General features: G+C 35.2%; 1 protein-coding gene across 3 annotated transcripts in view; it reads right to left on the bottom strand.

Moving 5' to 3' along the window:
* Gria4 (glutamate ionotropic receptor AMPA type subunit 4) overlaps positions 1–16,863 on the bottom strand; it is a 354,313-nt gene that overhangs the window by 202,583 nt on the left and 134,867 nt on the right. For all 3 annotated transcript variants that reach the window (XM_027930549.2, XM_027930548.2, XM_027930551.2), the window contains exon 3: positions 14,021–14,260. In XM_027930549.2, the coding sequence (XP_027786350.1) occupies positions 14,021–14,260 (240 nt within the window). The remainder of the gene's footprint in view (positions 1–14,020; positions 14,261–16,863) is intronic.

Genomic DNA, 16,863 nt, shown 5'->3' with positions numbered 1-16,863 from the left:
AATTATATCTTTGCATAGATCCTGAAATAAACTTCACAAATATTTATTGAGTTGTTGCTTATGTAAAAATGTTTTAAAGGGTATTTTTGCATTATGCAAATTTGGTCTTCTTAGTGGTAGTGGTAATGAATGCAAGTACAGAAATCAATACAAACTTAAGAATCTCTTCTGTATAAGATCATTCCATTGAAATAGTCAATTTTCAATGAAAATTCTAAGTTTAAGATTGGTAGGTTTGCATAAAGGACCAGTTAATAAATATTTTAGGCTTTGTGGGCTGTAGTCTCTTTTGCACCTATGGGGCTCAGCCATAGTAGTGGGAAAGCAGACAGAGATGACACATAAATGAGTGAACATGGCAGTCTTCTAATAAAACTTTATTTAAAAAATCTCTATTGGTCAAATTTAGCCCATAGGCTGCAGTTTGCTGACTGCTATTCTAGGGTTTAAGAAGGAAAAGTTTCAGACCTATGAAGATTTGTGGAAACCACAAATTCTCTTATTATGTTGTTATCCAAGGGCACTGGTCCTGCATATGCACTTCAGCATCTTCCAATCCATAATGGTTTTCATTTAGATACTCATCTTCTTGTCATTGGTTTCTTTAGCAAGATGTTGGCTTCAGGAATTCTTCAAAGTCTCTCTGGTCTGTGTAATGTACAAGACTTTTCAATACTTTATCTCTTGCTAATGGTTGATACAATTTTACTGTTGCAATTTCTTAAATTATTATTTAATCAACAAATGGGCCAAGGACCTGAACAGACACTTCTCAGAGGAGGACATACAATCAATCAACAAGTACATGAAAAAATGCTCACCATCTCTAGCAGTCAGAGAAATGCAAATCAAAACCACCCTAAGATACCATCTCACTCCAGTTAGATTGGCAGCCATTATGAAGTCAAACAACAACAAGTGCTGGCGAGGATGTGGGGAAAAGGGTACACTTGTACATTGCTGGTGGGACTGCAAATTGGTGCAGCCAATTTGGAAAGCAGTATGGAGATTTCTTGGAAAGCTGGGAATGGAGCCACCATTTGACCCAGCTATTCCCCTTCTCGGTCTATTCCCTAAAGACCTAAAAAGAGCATGCTACAGGGACACTGCTACATCGATGTTCATAGCAGCACAATTCACAATAGCTAGACTGTGGAACCAACCTAGATGCCCTTCAATGGATGAATGGATAAAAAAAATGTGGCATTTATACACAATGGAGTATTACTCTGCATTAAAAAATGACAAAATCATAGAATTTACAGGGAAATGGATGGCATTAGAGCAGATTATGCTAAGTGAAGCTAGCCAATCCCTAAAAAACAAATGTCAAATGTCTTCTTTGATATAAGGAGAGTAGCTAAGAACAGAGTAGGGTCGAAGAGCATGAGAAGAAGATTAACATTAAACAGGGATGAGAGGTGGGAGGGAAAGGGAGAGAGAAGGGAAAATGCATGGAAATGGAAGGAGGCCCCCCCTTTAAATATGTGGCTGAAGGTACCCCTGGTCACATGCTTCTGGGTTTGCTGAACTCCTTGGCTATGGTAACATCTGGCCCAATAGATGGTACTAGCCTCATTCTGATAATTACATGACTTTTAGGGTAAATCTACTTTATTTCAATGTTTTTAGATAAGAAACAACAATTTTTTTGTCCAGGAGCTATTAAGAGGGCTATTTCTAAGAAAAAATTCCTTCTGTTTAGTTTTTCTTTCTCTTTTCTGTTCATCTCTTCAAAAAACTACCTGCCTTCCTACCTCTCAACCCCACCCTAATTAGAAACAAACAAACAAACAAACAGGAAAACAAAAACAAAGAAAGAAAACTACCTGCCTTTCCCCAGTTACAGTAACATAAAAGCAGAACATAATTCTCATGGAAGGACACAAATCATGGAAGACTTATTATCCTAATGGCACAGCCATCTTGGCCATGTCAAACCTGGTAACTTCTTAATGTAATGTAGGTGGCTCCTGTGTAAATCAATGCAGTTATTTTGCAGAGTGTTCTTTCTAGTATGAATACACTTCAAAAGGGTATTCTTTAAACTCAATAGGCATAAGGATTCTATGGTTCTCTATATCATTTTCCCCCTGTGTACTTGAGTAAAACGTTAGATAATATCAATAAGGTAAAAAAAATCACAAAACAAGTTAAGTAAAATTCTTCAAATGATATTTCCTTCAGATAAAAATTTTCATAGGAATTAACATAATTTGTCAAGTTTAATAATGGATTACAGAAAAAAATAATATCTTAGGATATATCAGGGCCCACATAGTAGTGTTAATTTTAGATGCTAGTTATTGCCTATTTCTGAATTGGCCTTTTTAAGATTGTGTTTAAGGTATTTTAAGATACTTACAAATAGAAGAGCTTTTCAAATGAGTCATAGTTCAAATCTTCTCCAAGTGAGAATTGATAGAAATGTAACTCTTACATATCCACTTCTAAAATCCATTTTTTAAAAACATGTGGGGCTGAGGATCGAACCTAGTGCTTCACATGTGTTAGGCAAGCGCTCTACCACTAAGCCACAACCCAGACCCTAAAATTCATTTAAAAAGATCTAAATGGTTCCAAATTGAGTGAGATAGAAAGTAACATGCACTCCCATAAAACACTCCAGGCAAGGTATTGATGCATCTAGCAGACATGCAGAAAGCTGAGAAAATAATAACCTCCACAAAATTCTCTCATCTACCTTTTAAATTAAAGTGACAGACCACTGTAACGATGAGCATTTAAGTTGCTTTTCTCCATTAAAAGATGTTTGTTATGATCTTAATCTGATACCCACGGAAACATACTTTAAAATTAACTTTGAAAATAGTAAGAGAAAAAGATTTTATATGATGATGACCATTTTCATTAGATACTAAAACAGGAAGTATACATGTCATATAAAGGAAAATACAAAACAAAAATGCTGTCTGGACATTGTCATCAGTTCAATAGATCTGTTCTATTCTGATGTGACTGAAGGATTCTAGCTACATCATAGACTTGCTTATGAGTTTTCAAAAGAAGCCTAAATAAACACTCAGTGGCATAGGGGCAAGGCATCCCCCAGTGGAATGTAAGCGAAGCATCATCATGATCACATCGCCAGCTTCAGCTTCTCCCTCCTGTAAACCCTGTGTGCCACAGAGTTTAATCAAATCAGACTTCTTCCCATTTGTACAACTCCATGAACTATTTTACCTCTAAGCAATAGTCTGTGCTGACTGGAGTGCTCTCTCTTCACTTCCATTTCTTCTAGAAAATTTGATTTCTTTAGACGCTTTAGTTTTCTCACAAAGATCATTATGGTCCTCTATTATTATTATTTTTAAAATATTCTTTAGTTGTTGATGGATTTTTATTTTATTTATTTGTATGTGGTACTGAGAATCAAACCCAGTGCCTCACACATGCTAGGCAAGCACTTTGCCACTGAGCCACAACCCCAGCTCTGGTCTTCTATTGTTTTGAAGCTGATATTTACTATGCCCTCTTTTTGTGTTGGATCTGTGCTCTTCACTCAAATTAATACAATACCAAGCACTGAAGAAGGGTCCCTAAATCTGATTCAGCAATCACTTCCCTGATGTAGATCTCAAATATTCTTTATGTCATTTGGTTTGCTATTCTACAAATTGTTAGGATGCAGTACACAGTTGAGTTGTGTGGTAACAAATGCTCACAGCATCTGTGGCAGGTACCTATTCCAAAAGAAATGGGTACAATATAGGATAGAGGTTTGGCTAATGTTGTGATGGATCAGAAAAATATTTTAATTATCAGCTTATCAGAGGGAAAATTCATGAAAAATAATTGTAATAAAAGTTATTACCCTGAATTCAAACAAGAATTTATCAATTTACAGGGTTTAAATATCAAGGCTTTCCAAAAGAATACAAGTAAGAGATATGAGGGGAATCTATGTGCATGCTCACACATGTGGGTAACACCTCTTTCTTTCTTATAATTTTGGAATTACTTCTAAAACATAAGAGAATTTTCTATTTAACACAGATTAACCTTATTAAACTATACAAAATTTACAGCATAGCTTCTTTATGAAAATCTGTATACATATTGAAAATATTGCCCATGAGCCAAGTATATCTGGCCCACTGCCTATCTTTGTATGGCCTATGAGATATGAGTAGATTTTGCATTATTATGTTTGGAGAGGAGGCAAAAGAATAAACAAGTTTCATGGCACATTAAAATTATTGAGAATTCAAATTTCATCATCTGCAAATAGATTTCTTTTTAAAACCCAGTTAGAGGGGCACACAATGGTGCACACCTGTAATTCCACTGACTCAGGAGGCTGAGGCAGGAGGATCACAAGTTCAAAGCTAGCCTCAACAACTTAGTGAGACCCTATCTCAAAATTAAAAATATATAAAAAAGAATAATGTAAGGGGCTGGGGATGTGCCTCATTGATCAAACACTCTTGGGTTCAATCCCCAGTACAAAAAGAACAAAAACAAAACAAAACAAAAAACAGGCATATTAATTTATGTGTATGTATGTGTAAATTTTTTGATTTTTACTTTTGTGGGGATTGAACCCAGAACTTTATATAGGGGGTAAGCACTATACCACAGAGCTACATTTCTAGCTCTCCCCTTTAAAAAAAAATTTTGAAGCTGGCCTCAAACTTGTGATTTTCTTGCCTCAGCCTCCCATTTAGTTGGGGATTTGGGCATGTACCATTATTCTCAGCTTGCATCTGTGTATATTCCTGATTTTCACTATAACATCAGAGTTCAATAGTTGTGACACAAACGATATGGTTTTCAAGGCCTAAAATAACTACTTCACAACCCTTTGCAGAAAGTTCATGGGCCCTGGAACAGATCATGCTCTCTCCTTAAGGTACAACAAATATGATGTAGGCTTCTTGAAATACATTAGAGTATATTGGGCAAAGATTAATAGTTGATTGATAGAGGTGGTTGAGTCCAATTCTATTACTCACCACTAAGTGGCTTTGGGTAAATTATTTAAACTCTTTCAATCTTAATTTTCTTAGGAATTCAATAGAATAATACTTCTATTTACCTTTAGAGCTTTGGGAGAAATAAATATGTAACCCACAGAGTACCCAGAGCATAATGGTAGCGTGAATGTTGAAGGTGGAAAGACAGCAAAAGAGACATTTAGAATATAGGAACCAAAAGAAAGCTTGAGAAGCTATGTTAGTATTGAAAAAAAAATGTAGACCTTGAGACAAAAGGCATTGCAAAGGGTATGGCTCATTACATAGTCTAAAACTATTTGTTTACTAGGAAGATACTAAAGATTCTAAAGTATTTTGCATTAAAATATATCACATGTACCGTAATGGATTTGTAGACCTACATCAAGAAATTGACAAATCTATGACCAAGGTGAAAGATTTCCTTGGACCTTTCTCAATTCAACCAAATAGTCTGAAATGTAATAAAGATGTAGGAAATTTGAACAAACATATAATTTTTTTAAATAGTGGATAACATAATTACCTCATCATAATTTGAGCATAATAATATTTAAGTTATAAGGATGAGCAAAAAAGACCATCATACTATGCAGTATATTTTTCTGTCTTCAAAAAAACAAAAACAAACAAACAGAAAACCACATTACTCACCAATATATATACATATATATGTATATATATTTTAGTTATAGTTAAAACAATCCAGAAATACAAAAGAACCTTAGAAACTTAATGGTCTATGTTCTGTTAAGTTTATTTAGCTACATGTGGATGCAGTGCAGACTTAGTAATATAAATGAACTCTTCTCTGCATGCATGACTTACGCGTCTGTACCTCATCAGTCACAGGACAGTTTTGGAAACTGAACCTCTGCAACATGCATATAACATATAAATTATATAGAACCTTGTAGCCAAAAATTAGAAAATAAATATTCTTCTTAAGTATGCATGAAATATTTTAAAATTTGACCATATGCTGGGATATAAAGAAATTCCCCAAAAGTTTCAAAGAATTATGGTCATAGAGACCACATTTTCTGGCCAGAAATTCACATGAATGCATTTTATGGATCTTACAAATGTAACATAGAAAGAAAAGAAAAAAATTCATAGCCTTAAACTAATAAAAGAAATGGAAGTACTGGCGAGAAAGCCCATACAGTGCAAATGTCTAAGTCATGTTTTACTAAAATGTTGAGGAAAACTTCATTTAAACATTCGTATAAACTCATGTAGAAAACTGGAATATACGCTTTATTCTGAAATATACTCTAGAAGGAAAATATAACCTCACTACACAGTTTGCAAACACATTATGATATATCAAAACTATAGGTCACTGTGGAGCAGCATTCCTAGACAACATATTAGCTGGTAGCTCATCCTGCCAAGTCCAAACAAGATAGAGCTGAGCACAGTACGGGAACCAAGAAGAACAGTCAGTTGATGCAGAACACTGAAGAGGGCCTGAGCAATGGCAGCAGTAATTAGAATAGAGAATAGAGGAAGCATTTAGGTTATTTTTAGGAGATAAACATTTGGCAGGACTGATGATTGGCTGGATATAATTATGCATGCACAAGGAAGAAAAAAAGGAATAAAGACATGCCTTTCTAGCATGTGTGGCAGAGTGCCACCCTGGAAGATAGAGAATGTGCTCAAAGCAGCAAGTTTAAGGGGGCAGGTGGTTGACTGACTCTTGGAATATTGTTTTGAGATACAAATGGGACATCCAGTAGTTACTATTTAACTGAGTCTGGCCCAGGGGAGAGGGCTGAGTTCCAAAAACAGACATTGAAATCATTGCTGCACAAATGGGACTAAGATTGCATGATTTACTCCTTCATATTGATTGAGAATGGCAATATTCAGGTTCAGTAAAATGTGATAAGACAGAGTTCCTGCTGTTGAAAACCTTAAAGAATCTTATGTGAAAGCATAGGATGAAACAAAGCGTTTGATAGAGAAAATACCAATGCTGTAGAAGCACACAGGAGGGAGTTTCACTCATGTGAGGATACATATGTGGGAAAAGACTTCTTGAGGGAGGATCATGGGATGAATAGGAGTTATGCAGCAAAAATGTGTGCAAAAATGTTTGAGGTTACAGGAATGGCATTTTCAGTGCTGTTAAGGGAAGAGAGAGAACACAGGGTGCTCAGAATCTTTAAAAGGTCCATTTTCTCTGGGGCTTGGAGTTTCAGGATATCTGGGTTATGTGATGAGATGGGAAATGTAATCAGGAGACAGATTATGGAACATCTTTTAAGAACTTCGGACTTTATGTGAAGGATAATGAAGAGTCATGAAATGATTCTACTTAGGAATGTGACATATGTATTTTATATTTAAGAAGTTTACAGAGGAGGCAAAGTGGGTGAGGACAGAACCCAGAATTAGAAGGAGTAGTCAGAGGAAGGGAAGTCTACAAAGAAGAATAAGTAAGCAAAAGTTAAGGCTTGGTTTGTTTCTTTATCATTTTAACATTTATAATCAATGCTCATGTTTTTTAAAGGTCCATGTTCGATAAAATATTAATGAAATGACTTTGATTCATGATTAAGAATATTAAAATGATAAATATTTTTGGAGTTTAAGCACAAATGATTATATTAGTATACCACTAATGATGATAACAATAAAAACAGAATAATAGCTATAATTTATATGGTGTTCACTCTATGACAGGAACTTTATGAATATTTTATATATAATTCATAGTGGCCAGTAGACTGGATAAATAATATTATTCTTTTAGACTAGAAAACTGAAATCTAGTGGTGTTAGGGAATTTACCCAAGGTCAAACATGTAATTAATGGTAAATTTGGTATTTGAATCTATGTATTTATTTGTAGTCTCATGACTGTCCTACCCTGACAACATTCCTCTATAGAACTAAAAATTTCTCCCTGGACACGCAAAATAGAAAATTTCTACTTCTATTTGGACATGCAAAAGATTGACAAGTCTGTCATAGCTTCAATCACAGGGAATTTACATATTGCATAGAAGAACTCTGTTTCCTTGCAACAAATAGTAAGTTACTGCTTTCCATAGTCCTGCTATCATACCTATTATAATAACTAATTTATAAAGCACATTGTTGAACAAACCTTATCTCTAACATAGGCTTTCCCCTGTAGGTATTTCAAATTTAATTGTGCATTACCATTGTACACATTTGTTTTATCTTTATAATAGAAAGAAAAATTCACCCAAGCAATCAGTCTGTTATATTGAAGCAATGTGTTCAATCACAGCTCTAAAAGGAAGATCTTTTTCTCCATATCTTCAGATCTTCAAAAATATTTTTTTAAATGAAAAACTTGTAAGGAAAGCATGAGTCATTTGCCAACTTACTACTTTAGAAATTCATGGGTCATTTGAAACACAGAACTGGAGAGCAAGCCTCTACAGCCTACTTCTCTCGACTAAAGGATTCTTCAGCAACATGATCCCACTCCTTAGCACTAAGACATGGCAGAGTAACTTAATTGATAGGTTCAGTATATGCTCAGGCTCTAGCTAAGTGAAAAATAGTTACACAAATATAATATTTTCAATGAAACATTAAAATAGTCTAAATGAGAAAAAAAATCAGAACTTTGTTGTAATCCTATACGTTTATTTTTAAAATTTGCTTGTTGTAATTTTGAAATTCCATGAGTGAGGGCAGAATCACCTTTCCAGTGAGTAGGACCTCCGCTGGCCTTATCCAGATCTTCTCATGTTTCTTATTTGTGACTGAATACTGACAATGAGAAGGAAATAGGAAAGGAAGAACAGCCACTCTGGAGGTTTGTAATTTACCCAGCACAAACATCCATGGAGGAGATACTTTCTATACCAACCCTTCTGATGAACTAGTTGAAGGCTTCCTGTATCTCCACTCCATCTCCAGAATTTCTTTATTCTATCCACACACAACTTATTTTGTTGCTACTTTCCTTGCTCTTTCTTCCTTTGACTACTTTTGTTATAGTATCTTATCATTGTTTTTTGCTCAATCCCCTTGTTTGGCAGTCCTTGTTAGAATTTCAGCACTCCTTCAGGTTGAATTGTGATATCTACTCCAGAATGCTTTGCTCTGTAACCAGGGACAGTGGTAGGTGGCAGGAAAGCATGCACCCCACTTTTCCTTTGCCTCCTCCCACCAGAGAAAAGGGATCCTATACATAACCCTCTTTATAAGGACATCAGCTGTTGTGTCTCCATCCCATTCACTCACCCCACAGTCCATTGTTCCCCTAACTATCCCAAAGTGGTAAAAATCTGTGGAAGGTAGGTTGATGAAGCCAGGGAATAAATGGTGCAGTGATCCAGAGGAGATGCTATGAGGGCAGTCAGGTCTGCCTGGCCTGTTTCTGATTGCTATTTCTTCCTCAGTTACAAGTGAGAATCTCCACACTCATATCTTTCTTTGTTCTCCCACTTGCCTACCTGGAACCTCCAGGCTCAGAAGATAGAGTTCAGTGTTCTCTCCCTCCTGGTGGAATGGATTATCCTCATACTTGGCAACTGGCAGCAAGTAAATATTTGATTTGTCATACTGGCTATAAATGTAATAGAACTTTGTAAGCAAATATATCTGGATGAGTTATAAAAATTAGACTAAATCCGGATAGGTTCACTATAGCACTGATAACAACCTATGATGTCATGGAGATGAAGGAAAGTCCTCCTCTTTCTAGTGAGAGTTTTAGGATTTTTCTTTCTTTGGGTTGAGAAATGAGTTTACTTTTTCTGGACTAGGAAAACAAGGTTTAATATTATCAAGTATTAAAGTTAAATTATTCATCCATTCTTGGATAATACCAGTTGAGAATCTGAAAGACTCTTAATTGTCTTGACTTTATATGTCAATTGTTTTACTACCACTTTTAATTTTATTTTTAATAAGGAAAATGGGTCAGAGGAATTTTAAGTGGCACGATCAATGATAGATGTCTGTTGATGGATTATTAGCAAATGTTGTAATTAGGAATTGGAGATGGAAAGAATAACAGGAAGAATGGTGGCTACAAAATGTGCTGCAGACATTGAACACTCAAGGCCAGCTGGCAAGAGGAGTATGGCTACCCTGATCTACCCCCACTTCACTCCTATCTGAGATTTCAAAGGAGCAGATATCAGTAATTTTACTTTCGTCTGAATTGATTTCAATATGTTATATTTCTCTGAGTTATCAGCTCTGCCATCCTATCCCTCTATATTACTCATGAATTAAAGTTCAGAGGGTTCTTAGGCATTTTATTAATCAGGGCTTTATAGAGAACAGAACCATTAGGAAACACACACACACACACACACTTATTATGAGGGATTGGCTCATATGATTATGAAGGCAAAGTAGTACCATAATCTACTCTGTGAAAGATGGAGGCCCAATGGTATAGTATACATTCAAGCCTAAAGGCCTAAGAACCGAGAGCCAATGGCAAAAGTTTCCATCCAAGTCCTAAGGCCTAAGAATCAGGGAATGAATTGTGTGAGTCATGGTGTCAGTCTGAAAGCCTGAGAACCAAGAGTGCCAAAGTTTCAGCTCCAGCAGGAAGAGAAGGTGGCCCTTCCTGGACCTTTTAGTTGTATTTGGGCTCTCAATGGATTTGATGACACCCACTCACAGGAGTGAGGGTGATCTTCTTTACTCAGTCTACCAATATAGATGCTAATCTTTTCTGGACATGCTCTCATAGACATATCCAGAAATAATATTTTACTAGTTATCAGGGCACTCCTTAGCCCAGTTAAGATGATGTGTGAAATTCACCATTACAGCACCCCTATCTAGTAACAGAAGAGAGAAGGAATCAGATTCTCAGTGTGCCTGAAATCATGTTGCTTATGTGCTCAGTATTTTATGTTCCCAGGGAAGGAGGAGAACAGGGAAGAGAAAAAGGAAATCTGACAATCTAAGAAGAACATGGAGAAGAAGAGAACTGAAGAAAAGGAAAACAGGAAGGCTCTGGAGTGATTTATACAGACTTATTATTGAAGAATAAAATAAACCTAATTTAAAGGTGTTTCATGCCCTTCCTCTTCATTTGTTCATTTTTAGTTACTTAGATCTTGACTTATTCCAAAACAATTTAAGGCAGCATAGAAATAAAAACGTGTGTGCAGTAAAACACAAAACATAAAAATAAAATAAACATCTCCCTTTCCAAACAAGCATACTCCTCTGTCCATCTCCTCATAACCTCTTGCACTGGCTTTCCACTAGAATAGCAGCATATAGACTTTATCCCATCCAAAACATCATTTCCTAGGTTTCTGAAAACATATTATGTAATTCATAGAATATATTTTTGTAAAAGCAACCCTAACAAGAAACAAAACAAACCAAACTAAACAAGCCAAAACAAGTCCAAGGAAATTTTCTACTGTATGCTTTGGCAAACATCTCTCTGCTATGAACAAAATTTATATAATGTTACAATATATGATATTGGATAAAAATATTTAGCAAGTCCTGAAGTAACACCACAAGCCTCAAAAGCATTAATGCACCTAGAACATTGAGAATAAAGCATTAAAGGAAACCCGGATTAAGCAAAATATGCAATCGTTAGCCATCACACATTCTATTAAAATTGCTGTCCATCATAACAAGTTTGGAAAATAGCAATAGTGATCATTAGAATTTAAAAATCTTAGGATTTTTTTCCTCATGATTTCTTCCTTAATCATAAAAATAAAATAAACATCTCCCAGAAATGGCCAAAACCACATCATAAACATTTAAGATTCTGGAGAAACAAACACAAGTAAAAAAAAAAAAAAAAAAATATATATATATATATATATATATATATATATATATATATATTCCTTTGAAAAGATCTATTTCATGTGAGAAAAATGGCCACTTTTCATATTATATATATTTAAATAAATGTCCTTTTTTGCTTGATAAAAAGGACATCATATTAATTAAATTTGAAGAAATGTTCAAGGTTTCCATTACCAGAAAATCAATTTAAAACCCCAAATTTTCTAAACATTTACGTTTAAATTTAAATAAGAATATTACCTTGATCAACATTATAGTCAACATTTTTCATGGTAAGAAAACACATTTAATTCATGAAACATTGTTCTAGATGATTTTTTAAAAATTTTGGCTCTCTATTAACTTGATCAATAGTATAGCAAATTAATAAAAATGAATTATATAATCTGTTATTAGGACCTACTTATTGTCAAGCACTTCACTTGTTTAATTAGTTAATTCATTTTATGTTTATCTCATGCTTATCAGGGCATTACTATGCCAGAAATAAAAGGTAAAAGTGTAATACAATAAAATAACTGCTAGAGTTATACAATATAATAGTTATTGAAGAAACACACTTTTGGGGAAGAAAAGATATGCAAGATATAACTTGCATGTTCACTAAGTTATTTTCTAACAGAAAAAATATTAAGCATGAAGAGATTTGGCAATTTCACTCATAGTGAAATATGCTATCTTGTACAATGTGTTTCCTAATATTCTTAAGATTTTTAATTACTAGAAAATAATGCCATGTGGTATGGCTAGGTTCCCTTATATCCAGAGAGAAGTAAAAGTAGGCTGCAAGCTTATAGAAAGTATAGTGATGATAGTTTTTTGAGCTTGTTTCTGAAAGAGAAAATTACCAAAAATTCTAATACAAGGAATGTACTAGGAATATCATAGGTATGACATCTTAAATGATATACTGCTTCTGTCTAATTAAATACCTAAGTTTTAGGGATAAAGATGAATTCATTTAATGAGTTCATCTCTGAGTAACAGAAATGATACTTTGGATCTTTGAAGGTGGATAACACACACAAAAGATTTATTTTGCTTTTTTATTTTTTTTTTACAAGGGAATAAAGGCATTTATTGTCTTTACTCTTTAAATAGACAGAATTCTATTGAATGATGTTCTCAAAATATTGCCTGTTTCAACTTTTATTATAACTTCTCATCTTCTCGTAACTTTTAAGTCTACAGGAAAAGGACTAAATACAAAACCCAATCCCTAATGTTCACTTTTAAGTATAATATTTTGCTATGATTCTAGTCAATAAATAAAAAATGAACCTGAAAAAAATGTATATATAAACTCTGTAAGTTATGCCTCCAGGTGAATCCAACTATCAGACATTGTACAAAAATGAATGGATTGTCAATAGGGTAGTGTGTTGGTTATTTACCTTGTCTCTCCAACACAAAATCATGACTATGTAATCAAGTTTCCATGAAGACCTACAAGAACAGGGTATGGAGAACTTCTGGATAGCTCAGCATATGGAAATTCCAGGAGAGGGGTGTGCCCAGAGAGATTATGGAAGCCCCTGGCCCCATGTACCTCTTCCATTTGATTGTTTATTTGTATTCTTTGTAATATCCTTTAAAGTAAGTGTGTAAGCACAGGAAAAATGATTTGTGGAATTCTGTGTTTTCCTGGCAAAGTGACTCAACCCAAGAAGGGGTCACGGGAACCCTGATGTGTGGCTGTCAGTCAGAAGCACAGGTAAAATAATATGAAATTTGTGGTTGGCTTCTGAAATGGATGGGACTGAAGTCTCAACCTGTTGAATCTGATGTATTTCCAGGTATATAGTATCAGATCCAAACTGAATTACAGGAAGCCCAGCTGGTGTCTGGTGGAAAATTAGTCAGAATTGTTGTTTAGTGTGTACATAAAAACCTCCGCATATTTTAGTGACCAGAAGTCACAAAGTATTCTGTGTTGGTTATTGTGTGATTATAGGAAAAGCACCTTAGTTTATTTTTCCTATCCACATAGTTATCTTAATTTTAATAAATTTATAGATCATGGTTTTCTTATTAGTATTTTTTTGTGGATTGTAAGAATATTTTTCTTTTTAGTTAGAAGTTTCTCCCTAGAGTCAAGGTAAAAATTCTGATAATACACATCAACTATTTTCTGATTTTAGCAAAGTTAAGGATCAACACATTTTGCTAAATCACACAAGTGATATGAGGCCATTTCACAATAAAAGTGAGTTTCCTTGAGAGAGTAAGGTATTAGGACTTACCCCTGTCTGTGTCATACAGGAAGACAAAACAGTTCCATTCATAGTGATCCAGCAGACTCAGGAGTGCTCCTCGCAATGAAGGTCTTAGCTGCAGCACAAACTGGCTCTCCCCCTCAGTAGGGAAACTTGGTGTGATGAGGGAGATGTGTAAGGCGCTGCAGAACGAGGTCAAGGTATGTACTGACCTCTTATCATAGAGTCCAAAAATGGCAAATACTCCTCTAGAATACTGGGAACAGACTGGAAAAAAAAAAAAAAACACAAAATATTAGCATACTTTAAAATTGTTGACTTTGTATCTATATCCTACAAAATTTAAAAATCACTGAATCATTGATATGTTAGCAATATAATACAGAGTAAAATTAAAGTGTTCAATTAATTAATTTTTTGTTCTTGTACGCAAAACCATGTATTGAATGAAGCTGATCTGATTGAAAAGTCCTCTATTAAAAAGCCCTTTTGAGGGCTGGGGTTGTGACTCAGCAGTAAAGCACTTGCCTAGCACATGTGAGGCCCTGGGTTCGATCCTCAGCACCACATAAAAATGAATAAATAAAAAGCCCTTTTGAATTAAAGGGAAATATAATTAAAATGAGGTAATATATAGCCTTCTGTGATAATGTAGCAGATCCTATGGTAGAGATTTTAAGTGTGATAAATCCAAATGTTTCTCTATACTTTTTCTGTTGCCTGAAAAATATAATGAACTTTTGGAATTTTTGAGTATTAATTGAAGAAACCTTTAAATTATCTTCTTCCTAAGCTATATGCTCATCTTCTCTATTCTTGGATTGGGCAACATTTGTTGACAACTAAATTGTTATGTTTTTCTGCTTTTGTAATCAGTTTTATTTTTATCACAACCTTAGAATTGTCTTGTATCATTTTTGAAAACAGAAGTTGGATTTTTGGGAAAGTCACTCTTAGGATATCTGAGTGGTTTAGTGAATCTGGGAGAACTGCATAGCTATAGCACAAAGACAAAGCAATTCTAAAACCCATTAGACCAAGACTGCCTGAGGAAGAGAAGCAGAGGCAAAGCAGTGCACGACTTCCCCTGCCTTTCTGCACCCTCTGGTTGTTACAAGGACAATGAGGCAACATCACAGAAAGGCTCTGCTCTATTCCTGTCCAATATATTTTGCTCACTCTTGACATGGCTGATTTCAGGAACAAACTTGGGTGACTTTTTCTGGTTTATTTTTAAAAGGCATAGATCTAAAATAGGGGATCCCTGTTTTTGTGTTCACACAGAAAAGCAAGAATGGATTCCAAATTCTTTTTTTTTTTTTTATTTTTTTTATTGGTTGTTAAAAACATTATAAAGCTCTTGACATATCATATTTCATACATTAGATACAAGTTGGTTATGAACTCCCAATTTTACCCCAAATACAGATTGCAGAATCACATCGGTTACACATCCACATTTTTACATAATACCCTATTAGTAACTGTTGTATTCTGCTACCTTTCCTATCCTCTACCATCCCCCCTCCCTCCCCTCCCATCTTCTCTCTCTACCCCATCCACTGTAATTCATATCTCTCCTTGTTTATTTTCCCATTCCCCTCACAACCTCTTATATGTAATTTTGTATAACAATGAGGGTCTCCCTCCATTACCATGCAATTTCCCTTTTCTCTCCCTTTCCATCCCACCTCATCTATCTGTTTAATGTTAATCTTTTCTTCCTGCTCTTCCTCCCTGCTCTGTTCTTAGTTGCTCTCATTATATCAAAGAAGACATTTGGTATTTGTTTTTTAGGGATTGGCTAGCTTCACTAAGCATAATCTGCTCTAGTGCCATCCATTTCCCTGCAAATTCTATGATTTTGTCATTTTTTAGTGCTGCGTAATACTCCATGGTGTATAAATGCCACATTTTTTTTATCCATTCATCTACTGAAGGGCATCTGGGTTGGTTCCACAGTCTAGCAATTGTGAATTGTGCTGCTATGAACATCGATGCAGCAGTATCCCTGTAGTACGCTCTTTTAAGGTCTTTGGGGAAAAGTCCAAGAAGGGCAATAGCTGGGTCAAATGGTGGTTCCATTCCCAGCTTTCCCAGGAATCTCCATACTGATTTCCAGATTGGCCGCACCAGTTTGCAGTCCCACCAGCAATGTACAAGAGTACCCTTTTCCCCACATCCTCTCCAGCACTTGTTGTTGTTTGACTTCATAGTGGCTGCCAATCTTACTGGAGTGAGATGGTATCTTAGGGTGGTTTTGATTTGCATTTCTCTGACTGCTAGAGATGGTGAGCATTTTTTCATGTACTTGTTGATTGATTGTATGTCCTCCTCTGAGAAGTGTCTGTTCAGGTCTTTGGCCCATTTGTTGATTGGGTTATTTGTTTTCTTATTGTTTAATTTTTTGAGTTCTTTGTATACTCTGGATATTAGGGCTCTATCTGAAGTGTGAGGAGTAAAAATTTGTTCCCATGATGTAGGCTCCCTATTTACCTCTTTTATTGTTTCTCTTGCTGAGAGAAAACTTTTCAGTTTAAGTAAGTCCCATTTGTTGATTTTTGTTATCAACTTTTGTGCTATGGGTGTCCTATTAAGGAATTTGGAGCCCGACCCTACAATATGTAGATCGGAGCCAACTTTTTCTTCTATCAGACGCAGAGTCTCTGATTTGATATCTAGCTCCTTGATCCACTTTGAGTTAACTTTTGTGCATGGCGAGAGGAGGGGATTCAGTTTCATTTTGTTGCATATGGATTTCCAGTTTTCCCAGCACCATTTGTTGAAGATGCTATCCTCCCTCCATTGCATGCTTTTAGCTCCTTTATCAAATATAAGATAGTTGTAGCTTTGTGGATTAGTCTCTGTGT

Source organism: Marmota flaviventris, chromosome 9, assembly GCF_047511675.1.
Source record: "Marmota flaviventris isolate mMarFla1 chromosome 9, mMarFla1.hap1, whole genome shotgun sequence".
In the NCBI taxonomy this organism is placed as follows: domain Eukaryota; kingdom Metazoa; phylum Chordata; class Mammalia; order Rodentia; family Sciuridae; genus Marmota; species Marmota flaviventris.
The sequence above is the reverse complement of the archived record's forward strand: the minus strand, read 5'-3'. Positions and strand labels throughout refer to the sequence as shown.